This window comes from Cucurbita pepo, chromosome LG09 (genome assembly GCF_002806865.2).
Source record: "Cucurbita pepo subsp. pepo cultivar mu-cu-16 chromosome LG09, ASM280686v2, whole genome shotgun sequence".
NCBI lineage: Eukaryota > Viridiplantae > Streptophyta > Magnoliopsida > Cucurbitales > Cucurbitaceae > Cucurbita > Cucurbita pepo.
In genome coordinates this window covers 9,122,177-9,142,564 of record NC_036646.1, presented here as the reverse complement: position 1 = coordinate 9,142,564, position 20,388 = coordinate 9,122,177, and the positions used below count along the sequence as shown (strand labels likewise).

General features: G+C 39.5%; 5 protein-coding genes across 5 annotated transcripts; 3 read left to right on the top strand and 2 right to left on the bottom strand.

Annotated features, from left to right (window-relative positions):
- The first annotated feature begins 638 nt into the window (after positions 1-638).
- LOC111801508 (U-box domain-containing protein 38-like) lies at positions 639-2,611 on the top strand. Its single transcript, XM_023685522.1, has one exon. The coding sequence runs from the start codon at positions 1,002-1,004 to the stop codon at positions 2,577-2,579; it is 1,578 nt and encodes a 525-aa protein (XP_023541290.1). The 5' UTR covers positions 639-1,001; the 3' UTR covers positions 2,580-2,611.
- A 1,412-nt stretch (positions 2,612-4,023) lies between these two features.
- LOC111801494 (putative DNA glycosylase At3g47830) lies at positions 4,024-6,267 on the top strand. The gene is made up of 4 exons (XM_023685505.1): positions 4,024-4,455; positions 4,923-5,123; positions 5,704-5,760; positions 5,857-6,267. Exons 1-4 carry the CDS (start codon positions 4,039-4,041, stop codon positions 6,085-6,087), a joined length of 906 nt encoding a protein of 301 aa, XP_023541273.1. The 5' UTR covers positions 4,024-4,038; the 3' UTR covers positions 6,088-6,267.
- An 821-nt stretch (positions 6,268-7,088) lies between these two features.
- LOC111802417 (peroxidase 41-like) lies at positions 7,089-8,413 on the bottom strand. Its single transcript, XM_023686768.1, has 2 exons — positions 7,780-8,413; positions 7,089-7,700 (listed from the first exon to the last, which is right to left on the bottom strand). Exons 1-2 carry the CDS (start codon positions 8,146-8,148, stop codon positions 7,089-7,091), a joined length of 981 nt encoding a protein of 326 aa, XP_023542536.1. The 5' UTR covers positions 8,149-8,413.
- Positions 8,414-10,109: 1,696 nt separating this feature from the next.
- On the top strand, positions 10,110-11,500 carry LOC111802325 (snakin-2-like). Its single transcript, XM_023686645.1, has 2 exons — positions 10,110-10,313; positions 11,242-11,500. The coding sequence occupies exons 1-2, from the start codon at positions 10,157-10,159 to the stop codon at positions 11,424-11,426; spliced, it is 342 nt and encodes a 113-aa protein (XP_023542413.1). The 5' UTR covers positions 10,110-10,156; the 3' UTR covers positions 11,427-11,500.
- A 3,164-nt stretch (positions 11,501-14,664) lies between these two features.
- On the bottom strand, positions 14,665-15,701 carry LOC111802061. Its single transcript, XM_023686313.1, has 3 exons — positions 15,313-15,701; positions 15,114-15,226; positions 14,665-15,021 (listed from the first exon to the last, which is right to left on the bottom strand). The coding sequence occupies exons 1-3, from the start codon at positions 15,620-15,622 to the stop codon at positions 14,926-14,928; spliced, it is 519 nt and encodes a 172-aa protein (XP_023542081.1). The 5' UTR covers positions 15,623-15,701; the 3' UTR covers positions 14,665-14,925.
- Positions 15,702-20,388: the final 4,687 nt, after the last annotated feature.

Sequence of the window (20,388 nt, the reverse complement as noted above, 5' to 3'; positions counted from 1 at the left end):
TTGAGTTTAACATGCATATTCATTTCCCTCTCCAACCAATGTGAGATTTCACAATCCACCTCCCTTCGATACCCAGTGTCCTCGTTGGCACTCATTTCCTTCTCCAATCGATGTGGGATCTCACAATTCACCCCCATTCAAAGCCCAACGTCCTCGCCATCACATCACTCGATATCCACCCCTTTGGGACTCAGTGTCCTCGCTGGCACGTGCTCAGTGTCACAGTCATGCTCGTCCAGGGTGTGTTGCCCATGGCCGCATGCCCATGACAAGCCAAACCCTTGTCATGTCTTTCCATTCTAGTGTTTTTACTTTTGTAGTTATAGGGTGTATGACGCCTCAAAAATATCATGTCTAGGTCTGCCAGACATGAAATGACTCGAATGTACTATAGGGGATATGACTAGTTGTCAACTTCTCCCTATCCAAGGTTATATATGGTAAGCAGTTGTTATCTTTCTTTTGCTTGCTTATATAACGTCTCTTTCAAAAATCTCTCTCTCTCTCCTCGTTTTCTAAAACCTTCTTTTAAAACCGAGGCTAGAGGCTCGATTATAGGTCGCTTGGCCGTAGGCGACGCAAGAACAAATTGGCTTAGCTCACTTGTCGTTGGAAAGTGAGTGCCGCACAATGTAGTCCGCTGCCTTCGAAAGTGCGATTGTGTCACTCAGTGTCCACCCCACTTCGGAGCACAACATTCTTGCTAGCACATTGATCGGTATTTGGCTCTGATACCATTTGTAACAACTCAAGAAGTCTACCACTAGCAGATAATATCGGGTCTGACAAGTTGCAAACCACTGTCAGCCTCACAATTTTTAAAATGTATCTGAAAGTCAAGAACTCCGTCTCAGTCCCAATCGGACCCAGTCTTCAATCCAGCCTCTCAAAAACAAAGAAAGGAAATCCTTCTCTCTCCGCGCAAATATTTCACATAAATCAAACTTTCCAGTAACAATTCCAAACCTCACAAATTTCTGGATTTCGTCTCTGCCTCAGAAATGGTCGGCCATGGCAATCACAGGTTGAAATTCTCCATCTTCCATCACCAATCTTCTTCAACCTCCAAACCCGACCGCCCCATTCAGTATCCTCCAGAGTACCTCTGTGGAATTTCCAGGTCATTAATGGCGGACCCAGTCGTCGTCTCCTCCGGTCAGACCTACGAGCGCCTCTCCGTTCGCGTTTGTCAAGATTTCGGATTCTCCCCGACGGATGACGACGGCTCAACGGCGGATTTCTCCTCTGTTATCACCAACAGAAACATGAAACTCACGATTCTTAAATGGTGCGATAACAACGGAATCGAACACCCACAGCCGCCGGATTACACCTCGATTGAGTTAATCGTTCGTCAGTTAATGGAGAAGCAAAGGCAGAATAATCGATTCCTGGCTTCTGATACCGAGTTGTTAAGAGTCGTCGCCGATAAACGCCCCGGAGTTGCTGTTCATGCGGCGACGGAGGTTGGCCTCCGAGTCAATCGATTTCAACTGAACTCACCGCCGCAGACGGAGGAGATCGTACGTGAAAGTACTATTTTGCCCTTCAAAACGCAACCGTCTTGTTATGCTCCTCCGCCGCAGACGGAGGAGATCGGACATGAAAGCTTTGACAGAGAAGGGAATTCAAAGGAGGAAGCTCAAATCATCTCGAAATTCAGAAGCGATAACGAATTCGAGCAACAAGAAGGAGTGATTTCCCTAAGAAATTTAACGAAATCGGACGAATCGATTAGGGCTTCGTTATGCACGAAGGAATTACTCGCCGCCTTACTTCCTCTGGTTTCATCTCGATCCATGAACATCCAAATCAACGCCGTAGCTTCCGTCGTGAATCTCTCAATCGAGAAATCGAACAAAATGAAGATCGTACGATCCGGATTTGTTCCGCCATTAATCGATGTTTTAGATCGCGGATCCGCCGAATCGCAAGAACACGCCGCCGGTTCTCTGTTCAGTTTATCCTTAGACGACGAGAATAAAATGGCGATTGGAATCCTCGGCGGCTTACCGGTGTTGATGAACGCGCTCCGATCTGAGAACGAGAGGACGAGGAACGATTCAGCGCTTTGTTTATACCATTTGACATTGAATCCAAGCAACCGAGTCAAATTAGTGAAAATCGGCGCCGTTGGAATTCTGCTATCCTTGACGAGAATTGAAGGCTTTGCAAGTCGAATATTGCTGATTCTGTGCAATATCGCCGCCTGTGTCGACGGAAGATCGGCGATGTTGGATGCGAATGCGGTGGATTGTTTGGTCGGGATGTTGAAGGAGAAGGAGATGGATTCCGAGTCGACTCGGGAGAATTGTGTGGTGGCACTTCATGCTCTGAGTCAAGGCGGATTCCGATTCAGAGGATTGGCGACGGCGGCCGGCGCGGTGGAAGCTCTGAGAGAGGTTGAAGAAAGGGGAAGTGAACGGGCGAGGGAGAAGGCTAAGAGAATCTTGCAGATGATGAGAACTGGCGGGAATGGTTCGGTTCAGATGGATGGGGTTGATTCTGGTGGAGTCAGCTGGACCGGCCGGGTTGGTGTTGGCTTGAACCGGTACTCTACAAATACCACTAAGTTTTGATTTTTTTTTTTTTTTTTTTTTTTTTTTTTTTTTTTTTTTTTTTTTTTTTTTTTTNAGCGTAACTTATTTAGATTCTTACAATGGTATGATATTATTCACTTTGAGCATAATCTCTCGGCTTTGCTTTGAATTTTTCCAAAATGCCTCGTACAATGTATTCCTTGTTTATAAACTTATAATCATTCCCTAAATTAGCGAATGTGGGTCTCCCTCCCGACAATCCTCAACATCAAACTGTAAGATTTCACGTCGGTTGTAGAGGAGAATGGAGTATTCCTTATAAGGGTGTGAAAACCATTTATTTCCTTATAAGGGTGTGGAAATCTCTCGTTTTAAAACGTTGAAGAGAAGTACATAATAAAAAAGTTAAAGAGGACAATATCTGCTAACGGTGGGTTTGAGTTGTTACCCAAGTGGATGAGCTGAGATAATTGCACCCAATTAATTAACCTAAATAAATGCTTATATAAAATAAAAATTATAGAAAAATAATTAGAAAATAAAAATGAAAAGAGAGTTTGGTGAGGAGTTGACTAAAACATCGTGGCGATCAGCGATTTGGCGGTCGCAAATTCCATGGGTGAGAATAGTAATGGTAGCCGACAAAATAAGATTCTAAATTTCTAATTTTGTCGGTCAACTTAAACGGTTAAAATCCGAAAACATTTTATGATTTTCCACGTCATCATTATGTCGAGTCCTAAAACAAAATAAATAAATAAATAAATTTTACATTTTATTTTATTTTTTTACTTTGGGTGCATTTTGATTATTAAAAAAATTGAAATTACCTTACAAACGGGGTATACGCCAGGTTGGGTTTAATTTTTTTTTTTAGATCAACTCGAAATTGAATGACTCGAACGAGGCTCACAACTTAACCCTCTATTTTGGGTCGGGTCATTGTCATATTTATCCACCACACATGACTAGCATAGGTTACAAATGTCAAATAGGGTATAGTTAAGTTATGAACCCTCGGAGCTGATCGAGTTGATTTGGTAAAAAAGTTTGGAACTCACAAATTAACCAAATTTTTTGAAATTTTTAACTCGATCCAAACAGAGAAAAAAAAAATTCCGGGTCATCAAATTTTCTTTAAAGAAAATAATTATATTCACTAAAAAAAATATATGTAATATATCGTACTCTCTTCTAAAGAATATTTGACGTTGACATTATTAAAAATTAGAATAATGAGTTGACTTTGACTTCCACGTTCATTCACGTGGAAATTTTTTATATTTTTTTGGTAATTAAAATCATAACAAAATTTAAAATTAGCGTAAAGAAAAAGAAAAAGAAAAAGTCAAAGTCAAAGTCGTTGCCGTTTAAGCTAATTGGGCTGAATATTTAGTTCCCGAGTTTACTTGGGCCGTTGGAGAAGCCCAATTGAAAAAGCCCAGAAAGGGCTTCATAGTCCGTATGATCGGAGAACGAATCGGCTTCACTCGGCGTGATGAAGAAGACGACCTGTAAAAAGAGGCGTCTTCAAAAACCAGAGCCAAATGGCGATTCTCCCGCGAATGGACCTCGAGCAAAATCAATCAGAACTGTTAATGGCTTCAATTGCTCAACCAGTGAGCCGTATCCGGCTTATTCTTCGCCCACTTCTGACGAATGTTTGTCCGTACGAGACGATCTGTTGAATCTCCATGGTTTTCCCCGAGAGTTTGTGAAGTATCGGAAGGAGAGAGAGAGGTTGAGCGAGTGCTGTTCCGTCGTGGACGGCAGTGGTGGTGAGTTAGCGGAAAATGTGAAATCGGAGAGCGTTCTGGATGGGTTAGTGAAGACAGTGCTATCGCAAAACACTACGGAGGCTAATTCTGAGAAGGCTTTTGCTTCTCTCAAGTCTGCATTTGCTACCTGGGAAGATGTGAGTCTTCTTCGTTTTTTTTTAATGGCTTAATTTGCTTATTATTGGATTGAAGGATTTAGGAAATGAAACTGATGCTCATAGTTATTGTTCAGTGAAGTATTTGTTATTCAGTACTTGAGATGTATTGCTAGATTTCTGCTAATTCATCTGTATTGTCAATGCTACCTTTTGAAAATTTTGACTATCATTTTCGTGATGAACAACTGATTGAAATGAAGCTTATCATGTTGCTGGACCATAAGTTTTACTAGCTTTGTTTGTGTTATCAGTTATGATTCTAATGAAAGGCCTCAAATCTTTTCTGTTTTCTGATCATATCAAACTAATCTTTCATAGTATATCTTGCTTACAGTTTAAAGGAAAAATTGATATCTCCTATGGATAATGTGATTGATTATTGGAGTTCTATTGGTTTTCCTGAAACCTTGGAGGTTTTGATTTGATGAACTCAAATTTTGCTGTAGGTTCTTTCAGCTGAATCCAAATGCATAGAGGATGCCATAAGATGTGGAGGATTAGCACTCACAAAAGCCTCTTGCATTAAGAACATATTGAGTTCTTTGTCAAAGAGAAGAGGCAAATTATGCCTGGAATACTTGCACCATTTGTCCATCGATGAAGTAAAGGCTGAACTGTCCACCTTCAAAGGAATTGGTCCCAAAACGGTAATTGTTTGAATAAACAAGCCTTCATAGCCTAATTTTAGTTCCATTTCTAAATCTTGGTGTGCATGGAGCTATACCTTAACTTAACTGTATCTATTGGGATCCTAGTTTAAGGCTTCTACGAAAGAGTCTTTATTCTAATCATGTCTGTTGTGGCTATCTCTGGCTTGTTTAAGGCATCATAGTTTATAAACAGGGTCGCGTCGGTTTGCTTCTGGATTGCTTAGTGTTACGGATGAATTGAATCATGATATCTCTAGCTTGTTTAAGGCATCATAGTTTGTAGACCAGGTCGCGTCGGTTTGTATCTTGATTGCTTAGTGTTACGGATGGTTTGCATCTTGATTGCTTAGTGTTACGGATGAATTGAATCATGCTATCTCTGGCTTGTTTAAGGCATCATAGTTTATAAACCAGGTTGGTTTGCATCTTGATTGCTTCGTGTTACGGATAAATTGAATTATGCTATCTCTGGCTTGTGTAAGGCATCATAGTTTATTAACCAGGTCGCGTCGGTTTGCATCTTGATTGCTTAGTGTTACCGATGAATTGAATCGATCATTCAAGTTATATTTGACAGGTAGCCTGTGTATTGATGTTCAATCTTCAGAAAGACGACTTTCCAGTAGACACCCATGTGAGTAACATATAATTGAATTCTGATTTCTGATGAGTTAGTGATCCTTTTTCTTTAAGACCATTGAAAGATTTTGATTCTTCAACATGTTTGCAGGTCTTCGAGATTGCGAAATTCATCGGTTGGGTCCCGGACGAGGCAGACAGGAACAAAACATATCTTCATCTCAACCAAAGGATCCCAAATCATCTCAAATTTGATCTCAACTGTCTTCTTTACACTCATGGCAAGCTCTGTTCGAAATGTTCGAAGAGAACAGGCGGCCGACAGCGAAAGGTACCCGAAAATCAGTCTTGTCCCTTGTTGAAGTACTCCAAGAACCTTTAAATTTGTAATGTAAATGTTTTCACAAGAGTGTATATATATGACAAGCTTCTAATCCTTTTTATCATCTCGTTTGCCCCCACAAACTAGAAAATGACATGCTACAATGTCTGCATTTTGGGCTGCTTTTTCTGCTAGTAAATTGATTTGACTATGTTGGGTGATAGTTTGAAATGACCAAAATCACTTGTCATATTCTTATAGAAATCACTGCCAAACTTTCCCGAATTTTCGATTGGGCCTTATTCGAAGAAAAAAAGAACCTCGAACCGAGGCCGTTGGTGGGCAGCTTATAGCTTATGGTACTTTCTTCCCCGACTTTCTTTTCTTTGTTTGCCATACTTTTAAACACTTTGCAATACTTTAGGGTAATATTAAACACAAGGACATAGATTAGGTAGTAAACATTTAACCGAAAGGTATCATTTAGATACAATAGATACAATAGAAACCTCTGGTAAAATGCCTACCCGTAACCTAGTAGATAAAGTACATTACATAGTCCGTTTTAGGGATTGACAACTTACCCATTGACTTTGGCACTGGACGTTCCAAAAATGGGGTACTATCGGGTCGGGTGACACCTGTTGGCATTCTAGCCTTCTCCTTTCGTAAAATTTTCTTCTATCAATATCCGTTGTCTCGATATTTCTATCAATATTTTCAAATAAAATTGAGTAGGGTAGAAATAGTCACGAGAAAGTTATTTTCTTCATATTTTTAGACATCACTCCAAAATACATTATAATACATCATAATCCAAGATTGGGGCGGGAAATATACATATTATGGAAATCTCCGTGCAAAGACAAGACCAATTTCCGAACGAAAAAATAAAAAGTAAAAATAATAAATAATAAGTTAAATATATATATATATATATATATATATATATATATATATTTGCCCTTCGAAACAACATTAATTTCCTTCATTCTTCCTCTTTTTTTTTTTGTTTTGTTTATTTTGTTGAAAAAAAAAGAAAAAAAGAAAATCCAAATGTCTTATGTCTTAATAGAATTGAACAGATCACACCTTCGCCGAACTTCCCCTTTCCTTCCCGTCTTAACGCCGTGAACACTGAGTTTCTCCATAGCGTGAGCGAAGTCGTTAAAAAACGCCGTTTGGTTCACGGCGTACATATCCACAAACGGCTTGGTCCTCGGATCCTTACCTAGCGCATTGTCAGTAGCCAATAATCCAAGTCCACGTGGCAGATTCTGATAGTACATGTTGTCAAATTTGCCAGGTGTCATTACGTCGTTGAATGCTGACATGTCGGAATCCTTTTGAAAATTACCGCACATGACCTTGAGTTTCTCGGCGAATTTTGGGTAAATGTCTGGGTCAGTAGGTGCGGTGGCGCTGAAATTGAAGAGGCGGCCGGCGAACTCCTTGCAGTGGGAGAATCCGATGGTATGGCCGCCGGAAAGTGCCACCAATTCTTTGGTCGTGAACCCTTTTCCGGCGAACATATCAATGAGTTGGTCCACTGAATCGCTCACTAATGGGAGGTTCCCTTCCACATTCTCTAATTTTGATATCATCCCATCTTTTCTCCCTAATCGAACGTTGTAGAACGGTCCTCCGACCATCACCACCAAATCCCGAGTCGCCTGAAATCAAACAGACTCGTCGAACACTCACATTAGCTAAGTAAGTAGAAGATCACGAGTATAAAACTAAAAAGCTTACCTGAGCTAAGATATCAGAACAAGATACAATGCCAGGACAAACGAGTTCGAGGTTGGTTTTGGCATGGATGATGACATCAAACGCGTCCCCAGAGAGGGAATGGTTGATATCGGCTTCACGTTCGGCTTTGTTGAAGGTATTGGAGGAAATGAGGACGGAGGCATCGCATCCATCGACCATGCAATCGTGGAAGAAGAGTCGTAGGGTTCCTGCGGCGGTAACTGGACTATTGATTTGTTTATTGGTGACGGTCTCGCGGATGATCTTCTCGAAGTTGGGACATGTTTTTTGGTAATAACCGAGGGTGAGTTTCGAGTGAACGGAGACGGGGACGGAGAGGAAAAGGAGAAAAAGAAAAGGGAAAGGCATGGTTGAGGTGAAAAGGAGGAGGAGGAAGAAGAGAAGTTATTGCTTCCTCCTTATCTATGGGGAAGCCACTTCCAATGGAGGGCAATGAAGAACATTAAGAAGAAGAAGGAAGCAATAAGCTAAACAAAAACAACCAAATTTGGATTAAAATTAATGAATGAGAGAAAAAATGGGATCTCAGTTGAACAGGAGAAGTTCTTGGAGGTTCTGTTATGATCAAACCCTTTCTTGAATTTCCTCTTTTTTTTTAAAAATAATTTTGTATTTTCTCGTTCACGTGAATTCATATCGTGTCATAACATGTATCATCTTGTATTACATGTAGCTTTTCGACGCTATATAATAGAATGTTTTGATGCATCGACACGTACGAGTTATTGCTTCTATTTTATGTTTCTTTCTATCTAACTACAACCATAATACTCGTATGTCTTTTAAGAATATCTCGAATGGATGGCTTGGATCGTGTCGATGAGTTTGAGCGGGTGTTTGGTGTTGGGTTGCTCCATACCTACTAAGTTGTAGGACGCGCGTACGTGGGGTTGGGCCCAATTGTACGTGTGGGTTGCTAGGTTGGACATATAGAGGATTGAGCCTATTGTCATTGTCCAAACCCATATTAGCAAATATTGTTTGTCTTGGCTTGTTATGTGTCGTCGTCAGCCACACTGTTTTAAAATGGGTCTACTAGGTGATAAGAATCACGGTGTTCCAAATGTTCCAACTGGACCTATTACATGATCCAAGGCGAAGAAGATTCAACAAATATTCATTCTTCCTTGTCTCTTGGTTGTTAATTACTTTGATTCAAGGGTTCTTGCTAAAACAAAAGCTTGGATCGTTGAGCTGAGGATTAGAGTTGGCTTATCACTAGGGAGAGGTTTCCACACCTTTATAAGAAATGATTCGTTCCACTCTCTAATCGATGTGAGATCTCACAATCCACCCTACTTGAGGCCCAAACACCCTTATAAGTAATGCTCCGTTCCCTCTCCAGTCAATATGGGATCTCACAATCCACCCTCCTTGGGATCCCAACGTCCTCGCTGGCACCCCGCCTAGTGTTTGGCTCTGATACCATTTGTAACGGCTTAAGCCCACAACTAGCAAATATTATCTGCTTTTGCATGTTAGTATCGCTATTAGTCTCATGGTTTTAAAACAAGTCTACTAGGGAGAAACTTATGAAAGAATCGACTAAAATGAAGTATATTCGATAAGATTCACGTGAATACTTACATTTCGCTAGAATTCTTACGAATCGTCAACTGAAACTATTACGTAACACGAGACATTCGAATCTAGGACACATATGTCCAACTTCTTAGCTCAACACGTCAGAATTCAATTTCCCAAGTAAAAACACAAGTGTGTGGTTTTGCAAATTATTTTCAGCAACTTTATTGTCGTGTTTATGCAAATAGTGGAAGACAACATGTTCGTGGGAGTATCACCGTAGCTGGTTTCCATTACATCAGCTGGGTCGGTGACCTGAACAACTTGAATACAGTTCATAATCCAACCTAACTCTCTATTGAATTGTCAAAAAATGTTATTGAATCACGTTAGATTAACGACTAAAATTTAAAACATAATCACTATGCATCATTAACATCGGTTACAAATGTTAAGTTTTTTAATCTTTTAAAAATAGAGTATAGTAGGGTTCGGGTTCGGTTAGTTTAGAGTTCAAGACTCTTTTTGGGTCGGTGAGATTGATCCGATCAGAAAAATGCCCACGAAACCGACATAAATTACGATCAGCTCGAGAGTGCCATTTGGTTGGGATTATTGTGAGTAGTGACATGCATGGCGAAATGTGGATCCAAAAAGACAAAAATGTCCCCACACGACAGGCTTTCCAGCTCGCCCACTCTGCCACTCTCATGTAATTTACCCAACAAACCATGTCCTGTTTGGGAAATTCCCAACACCACAAGAGTCTATTATATGAACAGCTTAAGAAGATGGTGTAGGAAGTGTCCTCATAACGCTTAGGAAAGCTCCCATGGCTGCTCGTTTCCTTCTTCTTCTTGGAGTTCTCGCCTTCCTCTGCCTTTCACCGGCAAGCGTTCTTCATGGTGCGGTGGTCGGCTTTGATGGAAACCCCGGAGGAGGAGGAGGGACGGTGAGGAGGCCAAACGAGAGGGTGATGACGAAAATAGGTAAGAAACTAATTTTAGCGTTCAAAAACTCGATTACCTGAAAAACCTGATCAACCCAACTCAATCTGTACGGTTTGAATTGAGTTTATAAACTTATTCGAGTTGGGTTAAGTTTGAATCATAGTGGTGTTCAAAAACTCGATTGCCCGAAAAACCTGATCAATCCACCTCAACCTGTACGGCTTGAATTGTGTTATAAACTTATTTGGATTGAGTTAGGTTTAAATCAGAGTGGTGTTCAAAAACCCGATTACCCAAAAATACCTGATCAACCCAGCTCAATCCGTACGGTTTGAATTGGGCTATAAACTTATTTGAGTTGGGTCAAGTTTAAATCATCATGGTGTTCAAAAACTCGATTGCCCGAAAAACCTGATCAATCCAACTCAACCCGTACAACTTGAATTGGGTTATAAACTTATTCGAGTTGAGCTAGGTTTAAATCATAGTGGTATTCAAAAACCCGATTACCCAAAAATACCTGATCAACCAAGCTCAATCCGTACAGTTTGAATTGGGTTATAAACTTATTTGAGTTGGGTCAGGTTTAAATCATCGTGGTGTTCAAAAACTCGATTGCCCGAAAAACCTGATCAATCCAACTCAACTTGTACGACTTGAATTGAGTTATAAACTTATTCGAGTTGAGTTAGGTTTAAATCATAGTGCTGTTCAAAAACCCAATTACCCAAAAAAAACCTAATCAACTCAGCTCAACTCGTACGGTTTGAATTGGGTTATAAACTTATTCGAGTTGGGTTAGGGTTAAATCATAGATGTGTTCAAAAATTCGATTACCCGAACAACCTAATCAACCCAACTCAATCAGTACGTTTTGAATTGGGTTATAAACCTATTCGAGTTGGGTTGACTTAAATTTTATGATTAGGTTGAGTTTAGTTTATTATTTAATAAGAATCGTCTGTAGACTGTGGATGGGAGTGCAAGCGTCGATGTGGGGCGCATTCGAGGCCGAACCGGTGCTTGAGGGTGTGCGGGACGTGCTGCTTGCGCTGCAACTGCGTGCCGCCGGGGACTTCAGGTAACCGTGAGATGTGCGGCACTTGCTACACCGGCATGACCACGCATGGCAACAAGACCAAGTGCCCTTAATTTCCCTCCCCTTTTGGTTTATTTCAATGGTATAATAAAAATAATTATATGAAACTACAAGCTCTTAAATGCAATTTTAATATAGTTTAGGGACCAAATCACAATTTAATTTAATTTAAAAATTTTAAGAGTTTTAATATTTACGGACATATTGTTTGGTAGGGTTCGGTAGCATAGCAGCTCAGTCCAATTAACATTAACCATTGGACTTAACGATTCGATACTCATCTACAACGCTTCAGACCATAATGAAATTACAGTGAAATTAAACATTTCTAAATTTTTCATTCACAATCATTCTCGTGACGTGAAATGAAATATTAAGCGAGCGGCAGAAACCAAATCTTAGAAAGACGTCATCTCCTAAAAAGTGGGTCGTGAAGTTCTTTCTTTAAAAGCAAGCGAAGGGCAAGTGGGAATTCGATCGTAATCATTTTGGGGAATGGTTTTGTCAAAGATTGAATAATTATTTTATTTCTTGATGCAGAAGTTCTTCGGATACTCGAGTTATTTATGTATTTATTTTAATTATTAAATTAATTATTTATAAATATGGTCAAATATTTTGTACCAATTGATTCATATAGGCTATAATATGACTCTTTCTAGGTATACATTATTTGTTCTACTCTATATGGACTTTAGGTTATTCTTTTTATAATATGATTGAAATATCAATTCTAAATAATTTCCATTTAAATTATTATTAAATAAAATTATCTCTCAAAACTTTTCACTTTCACAAAAATAATTAACTCTGACTATTTCTCGGGGTTTGGTTCCTGAATTCCCGTCAAACTAGATTAGATTAAACCGACTCGAATTTAGTGTTAATTTATGGGCGTGGGTCACTCTAGACCGACCAACGTACCACTCTGGCAAACCCATTAATACTAAAGAGTTCTTAATATAGTTTATATATTTTTATTTGGATTGGGTCGCTCGGGTCAACCCGAGGGCTTTGTCCCACGAACCCGAAACCGAACCGATTCTATTCAGGTTTACAAAAATGAATACCCGAAATGCTAATCTAACCCAACTCAACCCTTGTAGTTCAGGTTGGGTTGGTCCGGGTTGTCGGGTTGAATGTACACCCCTACCAACAACCTTTTAAAATAATTTTTAACTATTTAGAAAGTATTTTTTTAAAGAATATATATTCAAATTGAGTTGAAAATATTAATTAAATGTTTGAAAATGTTGAATAAACGATCCGAACAATCCGAACCAACTCAACCCGAAAAAAATTAAGCCCGAACGGTTGAATTTCGTATAAAGAAAAAAAAAAAAAAATCCCAACCCACAAACAACCCTTACGTGATATAACTTTGATTTACTTTTAGATCGTTAATGAGGCTAATGACGATACGTAACAGATCAAAGTGAACAATATCAGCTAACAGTGGACTTTGACTGTTACACTTATTTACTTTTAACACGGAGGGATTTTAGGTATCTCGTGTTTTTAAAATTTGATTTAGATGTTGATCAAACACGACGGAAATGATCGAGTATGAATTAAAATTTGATTGAAAGTAAAGGTGGATGATGATGAAAAAGATGGGAAGGTGAAAGATGTTGGGTTGTGTTTGAGAATGCATAGTGATTGGTAGTGATGGGGTATGTTGGAGCATGCTGCGTGGCCGTGCATGGCACAGAAAGACAAGCTAAAGGAGCACGCACTCTCCCTTTTCTTGCACTCTCAATGGCTATCAATTCCATTTTTTGGGTCAAAATCCCATCCCCCTTTGCCTATACATTGTTTCCTTTGCTTCAACTATCTCAAACATTCTATGCCCCACTTCATTCCCTTTCACTTTCTCTCTAACTTTTGTTTTCCCTTAATTCTTTACGCTTCCTCCATCGATTTCGTTTTGGGTCTTTCGTCTTTTAAATGTATTTTATTTTGGTTTGTGTCCGAGAGTTAGATTGGACTTGGTACCGGCGTTATTGTCTTTTTTGGACTTTCCCCTCAAAATTATGCTAGAGAGAGGTTTCCACATCCTTGTAAGAATGTTTCGTTCCTCTCTCAACCCGATTTGAGATCTCACAACCCACCCCCTTCGATCCCTAGCGCCTCGTGCACCCTTATAAAGAATGGTTAGTTCTCCTCTCCAACTGATGTGAGATCTCACAATCCACCCCCTTCAAACCCCAGCGCTTCGTTTCCATCTCCATTTGGGGCCCAGTGCTTCGTTCCCCTCTCCAACTGATGTGGGATCACCATTTGGGGCCCAGTGCTTCGTTCCCCTCTCCAACTGATGTGGGATCACCCTTCGGGATCCAGTGCTCACAATCCACCCCCTTCAAACCCCAGCGCTTCGTTTCCATCTCCATCTGGTGCCCAGTGCTTCGTTCCCCTCTCCAACTGATGTGGGATCACCATTTGGGGCCCAGTGCTTCGTTCCCCTCTCCAACTGATGTGGGATCACCCTTCGGGATCCAGTGCTCACAATCCACCCCCTTCAAACCCCAGCGCTTCGTTTCCATCTCCAACTGATGTGAAATCTCATAATCCACCCCCTTTGGGGCCCAGTGCTTCGTTCCCCTCTCCAACTGATGTGGGATCACCCTTCGTGATCCAGTGCTCCGTTCTCCTATCCAACTGATGTGGGATCTCACAATGCACCCCTTCAAGGCAAGAAGGCCCAGCGCTTCGTTCCCTATCCAACTGATGTGGGATCACCCTTCGGGGTCCAGCACTTCATTTCCCTATCCAAGTGATGTGGGATTTCACAATTCCTTCGAGGCTAGCACTTCGTTCCCCTATCCAATTGATGTGGGATTGTTTCACAATCCACCCCCTTTTAGACGCAGTGCTTCGTTCCCTTTCCTCTCTCTAATCAAACATTTACTTGTATCCTTTACCACATGACCCAAAGGTTTAGAGGAGTTCTTTTAGCATGTTTTGTGTTCTTTTAACATGTTTTATCTTCACTCATACTTTCTACTAGAATTGCTCCAAACCAAACCCGATTAACTTCGAAGTTCCTATGATTAAACCATTGAAAATGGGAGGTGCATATTGTTAGTACAGTATTCTTTTTAAATCTTCCTTAACCATCGTATTTTCATGATCACTTCCATTTGAATTTAGTTCGAGAATGTTTCGTTTCACCAAACTAAGTGTTTGGTGTGGTGAGGCCCTTCTAGTGCATCTACCTTTCCTTTCTCCTCGGTTCAATTTGAGCTTGGAGTTTCTTTCTATTCCCATTCAAACTGTTCAAGAAACCGAAGAAACAAACAAGAAATGTTCATCTATCTCAACAAGAACACAAAGAACACAAACAACTCAGGAATTATTTCAATCTTCCAAACCCTATTTTCAGTTTCTCAAATGAAATTCAAAGCACAGTGTTCCCATATATCAAATCCATTTTCATTTCCCTTTCTCCTCTGTTCTGTTTCTGTAAGAACTACACCTTTTTATGCACAAATCTCACTCTAAAACCACAAGTTCTTCCCATCATTACATTATTGAATCATAAACCTTAAATCCTTAGCTTCCACTCTCTGAAATGCTTTGCAGAGAAGGCTGCCATCCTCTCGATTTAGCCGATGAACACACTGCTCTGTTTCTCTCACTTTTCATTATCTAAAAGGAAATGAAAACAAGCAATGATCAGATTCCATGTATGAATCACAGATTTTCCAGGAATTGAAACATGAACATTGAAAAATACCCACCTGATTACTATCTCCTTCAGTTTCCTTCTCAAATTTTTGAAGTTTTCCCTCAAAATCCAACATGCTTTTCTTCATTTTCGCTTCCTGTTTGGCTTTCAAACCCTGCAAAACGTCTAACCCACAACAAGAAATTAAGAACCCAGTTCGCAAATCAGAGGAATTAATTGAACAGAGCAAGAAATTGAAGGATTGAACAAACCTTGGGTTTTCACGAGGCGGTAAATTTGGCCTAGAACGAGGGAATCGGTGGGCTTGAGCAGCTTGATTCGGGTCAAACGGACCGAGTTAGAATTCGTGCTGTTTGTTTGCCGGTGATTATCGCGGCGGCGGCAGTGAAGGTCAGAGGTTTCCGATGAGCAGATTTCGCTGGAGATTAGAAGAGCAACGTAGTGGCCGGGATTTGACTTCATAATCTCGCCGGCGTTCACTGGCCAGTATAATCGGTCGATTTTTCCGGCTGGGTGTTGTATGATTAGAGATGCTGCGTCTACGGCTTGGCAATTTCCCATCGGTTCTGTTTCTCTCTCTACTGGTAATCTGCTTCTCTCTCTAGAATTGGGAACTGTGGCGGCGAGGATGAAGATGAAGAAGAAGATCGAATTTGAGATTGGATGGTAGAGCACCGACCTAATTTATAGTCTGTTAAGTATATACGAAACGGTGCGTTTTGATTGCTAGGGTAATTCGGTAATTTCGTAAAGGGAGAAATTCGTCATTTCCCTTTGAAAATAATGAAAGCGCTTTACCGTTTCTTTTTTCTTTTTTTTTTCTTTTTAAAGTACAAATAATAAAATCAGGTTATAATTTTATATTATTATTATTATTATTGAATTTAGCTTATTTATCTTATTATTATTATTATTATGATTATTATTATTATTATTATTATTATTATTATTATTATTCTCACGAGTCGAGAACATGCATGAAACATGCCTTTTTGAAAGGTCGGCCCGACCTTAGACCTTCTAATGAGACCAAGTATAGGGACAATCTCGACCTCGTGCCAAAGCTAAGAGGTTGGATTTGAGTTTTAATGGAAAATTTTCTCTTCTTTACCTCGTGTCGTAATCGTTCTGTGTTGGCACGTCATTTTTATACATGCCCGTTTTACCTTTTTTTAGTTGACCAATTCCTTATATGGAAAAAAAAAAAAAAACATTAATGCACTGTGTCATCAATTTCCTTATATCGAAGTAACTCCCAAACATAAATTTGTGACCTAATTTATGTTGAATTAAATGTGAATTTGGTGACTAAAATAAGAGTCAACTCATTAACAAATATTATATTCCACTTCTAATAGATATTGTCTGTTTTGGTCCGTTACATATCGTTGTCAGCCTCACAGATTTAAGACGGGTCTGTTAGGAAGAGGTTTCCACACCCTTATAAGGATGTTTCGTTTTCCTCTCCCACCGATGTGGGATCTCACAATTCAAGTCGGTAAATAAAACTAATATATAAATAATTGAGCTGAGTAAATATATGATTAATAACTATCTTTTGTCACTATTCTGTCTATGTATTTAGTTGGTCTAAACATAATTCAACAAGCCAATTACTATACTAATTCTTCTCGAAGATCATAACTTCAAATCTCTCGGTCCAAACAAAAACATTCTTAACTGTTTCTTCATTTTGTCTTAGGTTGTCACCGTGTCTATGTTTTTTGCTAGTCTAAACACAATTCAACGAGCCAACTACTACACTAATTCTTCTCGAAGATCATAACTTCAAATCTTTTGGTCGAAACAAAAACGTTCTTAACTGTTTCTTCATTTTGTCTTAGGTTGTCACCGTGTCTATGTTTTTAGCTCATTCAAACGAGTCACTAACTCTTCTCAAAGTTCATAACTTGAAATCTCTATTTTGGGTCGGAACAAAAAGTTCAAAAACAAAACCCGAGCGCGTGCATAAATTAAAACATTGTCCACCCCAAGTGAAACTAAAGTGAACGGAAGAAGACTGATACATCTCCTCCATGTCCATCTTTTTCTTTCTTAGCAGTGGACCAAGACAATGTCACAGTGACATGGGATCAATGGGGACCCATTAACAAGGGGTCCTTGCCAGGTTGTAGCAGCCATTGGGAACCAACCAACAAACCAACAAACATTCATTAAAAGATTCTGATGCTAATGTCCACTGAACCAACACTCTTTGTCTGATTTTCTGTCTTCCTTAAAATCTCCTATATGTTCTTAACATTATTATTACCAACTAATCTGCATTAAGATATCATTAAAACTTGATTATCATTGCATAATTTGTCACCTAAATCCCTAACCCTTTTTGCTTAAGTGGTGTTTAATGACTGTGTATCGAACGTAATCTTATCAAACCCTCGTACTATTTTTACTTGATTTCTCATGGTTGTCTTCATGGGAGTTTGGGTTGTGTCCTAGTTCTAGTATGACTAATCGTGCGTCCTAGGAGTTTGGGTTGTGTCCTAGTCCCAGTATGGCTAATCGTGTGTCCTAAGAGTTCGGGTTGTGTCCTAGTCTCAGTATGGCTAATCGTGTGTCCTAATCCCAGTATGGTTGATCGTGTGTCCTAGTCTCGGTATGGCTCATCGTGTGTCCTAGTCTTGGTATGGCTATACCCTATGCCCAGGATTCAGAATCTAGATTCGTCGTTTGATGGCCCTAGCATTCCCTTGCATCCTCCCCACAAACCAACACGAGTCTATTCAGCTTGTTTGCATCATCCCTACAGACCAACACGAGTCTTTCCAGCATGTTTTGTCTTCACTCACATGTAGTCTATCCAACTTGTTTGCATCATCCCTATAGACCAACACAAGTTTTTCCAGCATGTTTTGTCTTCACTTACATGCATCATAAGATTATACGTGTAACGCCCCATACGCAGGATATGGATTAGGATTCAGAATCTGGATTTGGTACCTAGTGGCCCCAGATGACCCCATCATTCCCGTGTATCATCTGCCGGATGAAAGATTAGGATTCAAAAATCTAGATTCGGCACCTTATGACCCTAGCATTCCCTTGCATCTTTTGCGACATGGTCAAGTTACCTATTCCTTACTCTCTAAGCGTGAAGACTATCACCCACAAACCTGACTAGACACGAGTTATTCCAACATGTTTTGTTCTCACTCGCATGCATCCTAGGAACATATAAAATTTCTACGATTAAGCCACTGAAAAAGAAAGATGCAATTTGTGTCACATCGACACTCCAATTTACAGATAATTTCTTAATAGATATTTTCATCATTAACGAGACTAAATTGAAACCGAGCCCAAATTCTAAAAACTAATTTATAATTAAGTCGATAGAAGTAATCGTAGAAACTAAATTTAATAATTTAATTTTAAGTCCCTGAAATTTTCAAAATTTAAGGGTATGAAGTGCAAATAAAGCAAATTTAAAGGTTTTAATGTTTTTTCTTGGTTGGTTTAAAGCATTTGCAATTGTAGGTCTAACAAAGGACATAATCCCAAATTTGGCCTTGTATTTTTGTGCTGGAAGTGTTTGTATTACAAAAAAAGGGACCAATAAATAAATACCCAAAATTTGGTTACAAGACATAGGAATCTGCTTTTGGAAATTGCAGAGAATGTTTGCCTTTTCATGTTCTTCGTATAATCCAAACTTGTCTGAGCTGCTCTTTCTCTGTTCTTTCCTCCAATTGTCTTCTTTACTTTATGTTCTATTATTCAAACATTTAGTAATCTAATAATTAGTCCGGCTTTAACGACTCATGTCCAGGATGTCGAAACTGAATTCGGCATTTGATGGTCTCGACATTCTCCTGTATCTCTTGCAACATGTTCACATTACTTACTCTTTCGCTTCTAAGAGTGAATCCAGATGTCGAATTTTGATCTGAATCTTGGATGTAGGTTGTTACAGATGGTATTAGAGCGGTAGCTCTCTTAGCAACGTCGAAGTTAGTGGGTATATGACACCCGAGTAAAAGAAAGGGTACAAAATGAACTGAAACCCACATCCAAATGAGAGCGAATCCTGATCTAAATCTTGGACATAGGTTGTTACATATGGTATTAGAGCGGTAGCTCTCTTAGCAACGCGGATGTCGGTAGCCATATGACACTCGAGTAAGAGAAGGAGTACATGGATGAACTGAAATCCACATCCGAATGAGAGCGAATCCTGATCTAAATCGTGGACATAAGTTGTTACAGATGGTATTAGAGCAGTAGCTCTCTTAGCAACACAGGTGTCGGTGGGCATATGACACCCGAGTAAAAGAAAGGGTACATGGATGAACTGAAACCCACATCCGAATGAGAGCGATTCTAAGGATAGGACGACTAAAAAAACGTTCAGAATAATTGAAAGTTACTACCTATACCAACAATGTGCACCTTCGTTTTCAGTGGCTCAATCATATGAATTTCATGGTTAAACGTGTTTTACTTGAAACAATTCTATGTTAGATGACCTCCTAGAAATTTTCAAAAAAATGAACGTGAATGAAGACAAAATATACGGAAAAGACTCATGTTCGTGCAAGACATCCGTTAACATGCATGAAAAATATTAAACATATTTCCTTTTTTAATTTAATAACCCTAGAAGGAATAAAATTTTTATTTATTTATTTTATTAAATTTTCAATGATAAATTAGATGGGAGGATTTTATTGTAATTTTGATGGATTTATTATATATTAATCTTTGTTAATTTTGAATGGGCCTCTGGCCTGTCTGAATGGTCATTATATTATTGGGCTAGTCTCTGGACCGTAGAGTTGACATAGTTGGGCCCAAAAGTACTTTTGGGCCTGTTAGGAGAGGCCCAAAATTTACAAGGCTTCTGTTTCAGCAACGTGGCATGGCCATTATTGGCTAACCAGAGATGCTCCGACTCGATTACGACCCTTGATTCGATTCAGCTAGATTCTTTGATAATGTATGCAATCATTATCATCTTTAGGATCAGATGCTCTCGAAAAACCGGCTAATCTTGCATTTTTTACTCGGTGTAATTCAATGTTTCAACTCGAACTTTCGTATTGTTCTTAAGAAAAAAATAGTGTCTTTTCAAGTCGGCCTGTTACGTATCACCGTCAGCCTCACGGTTTAAAACACGTTTACTAGGGAGAGGTTTCCACACCATCTATAAGGAATGATTCGTTCTCTTCTCCAACTGATGTGAGATCTCACAATTCACCCTCTCTTGGTGCCTAGCATCCTCGTTGGCACACCGGCCGTTTGTCTGGCTCTGATACCATTTATAACAATCAAAGCCCAGCGCTAGTAACAATCCACCCCTCTTGGGG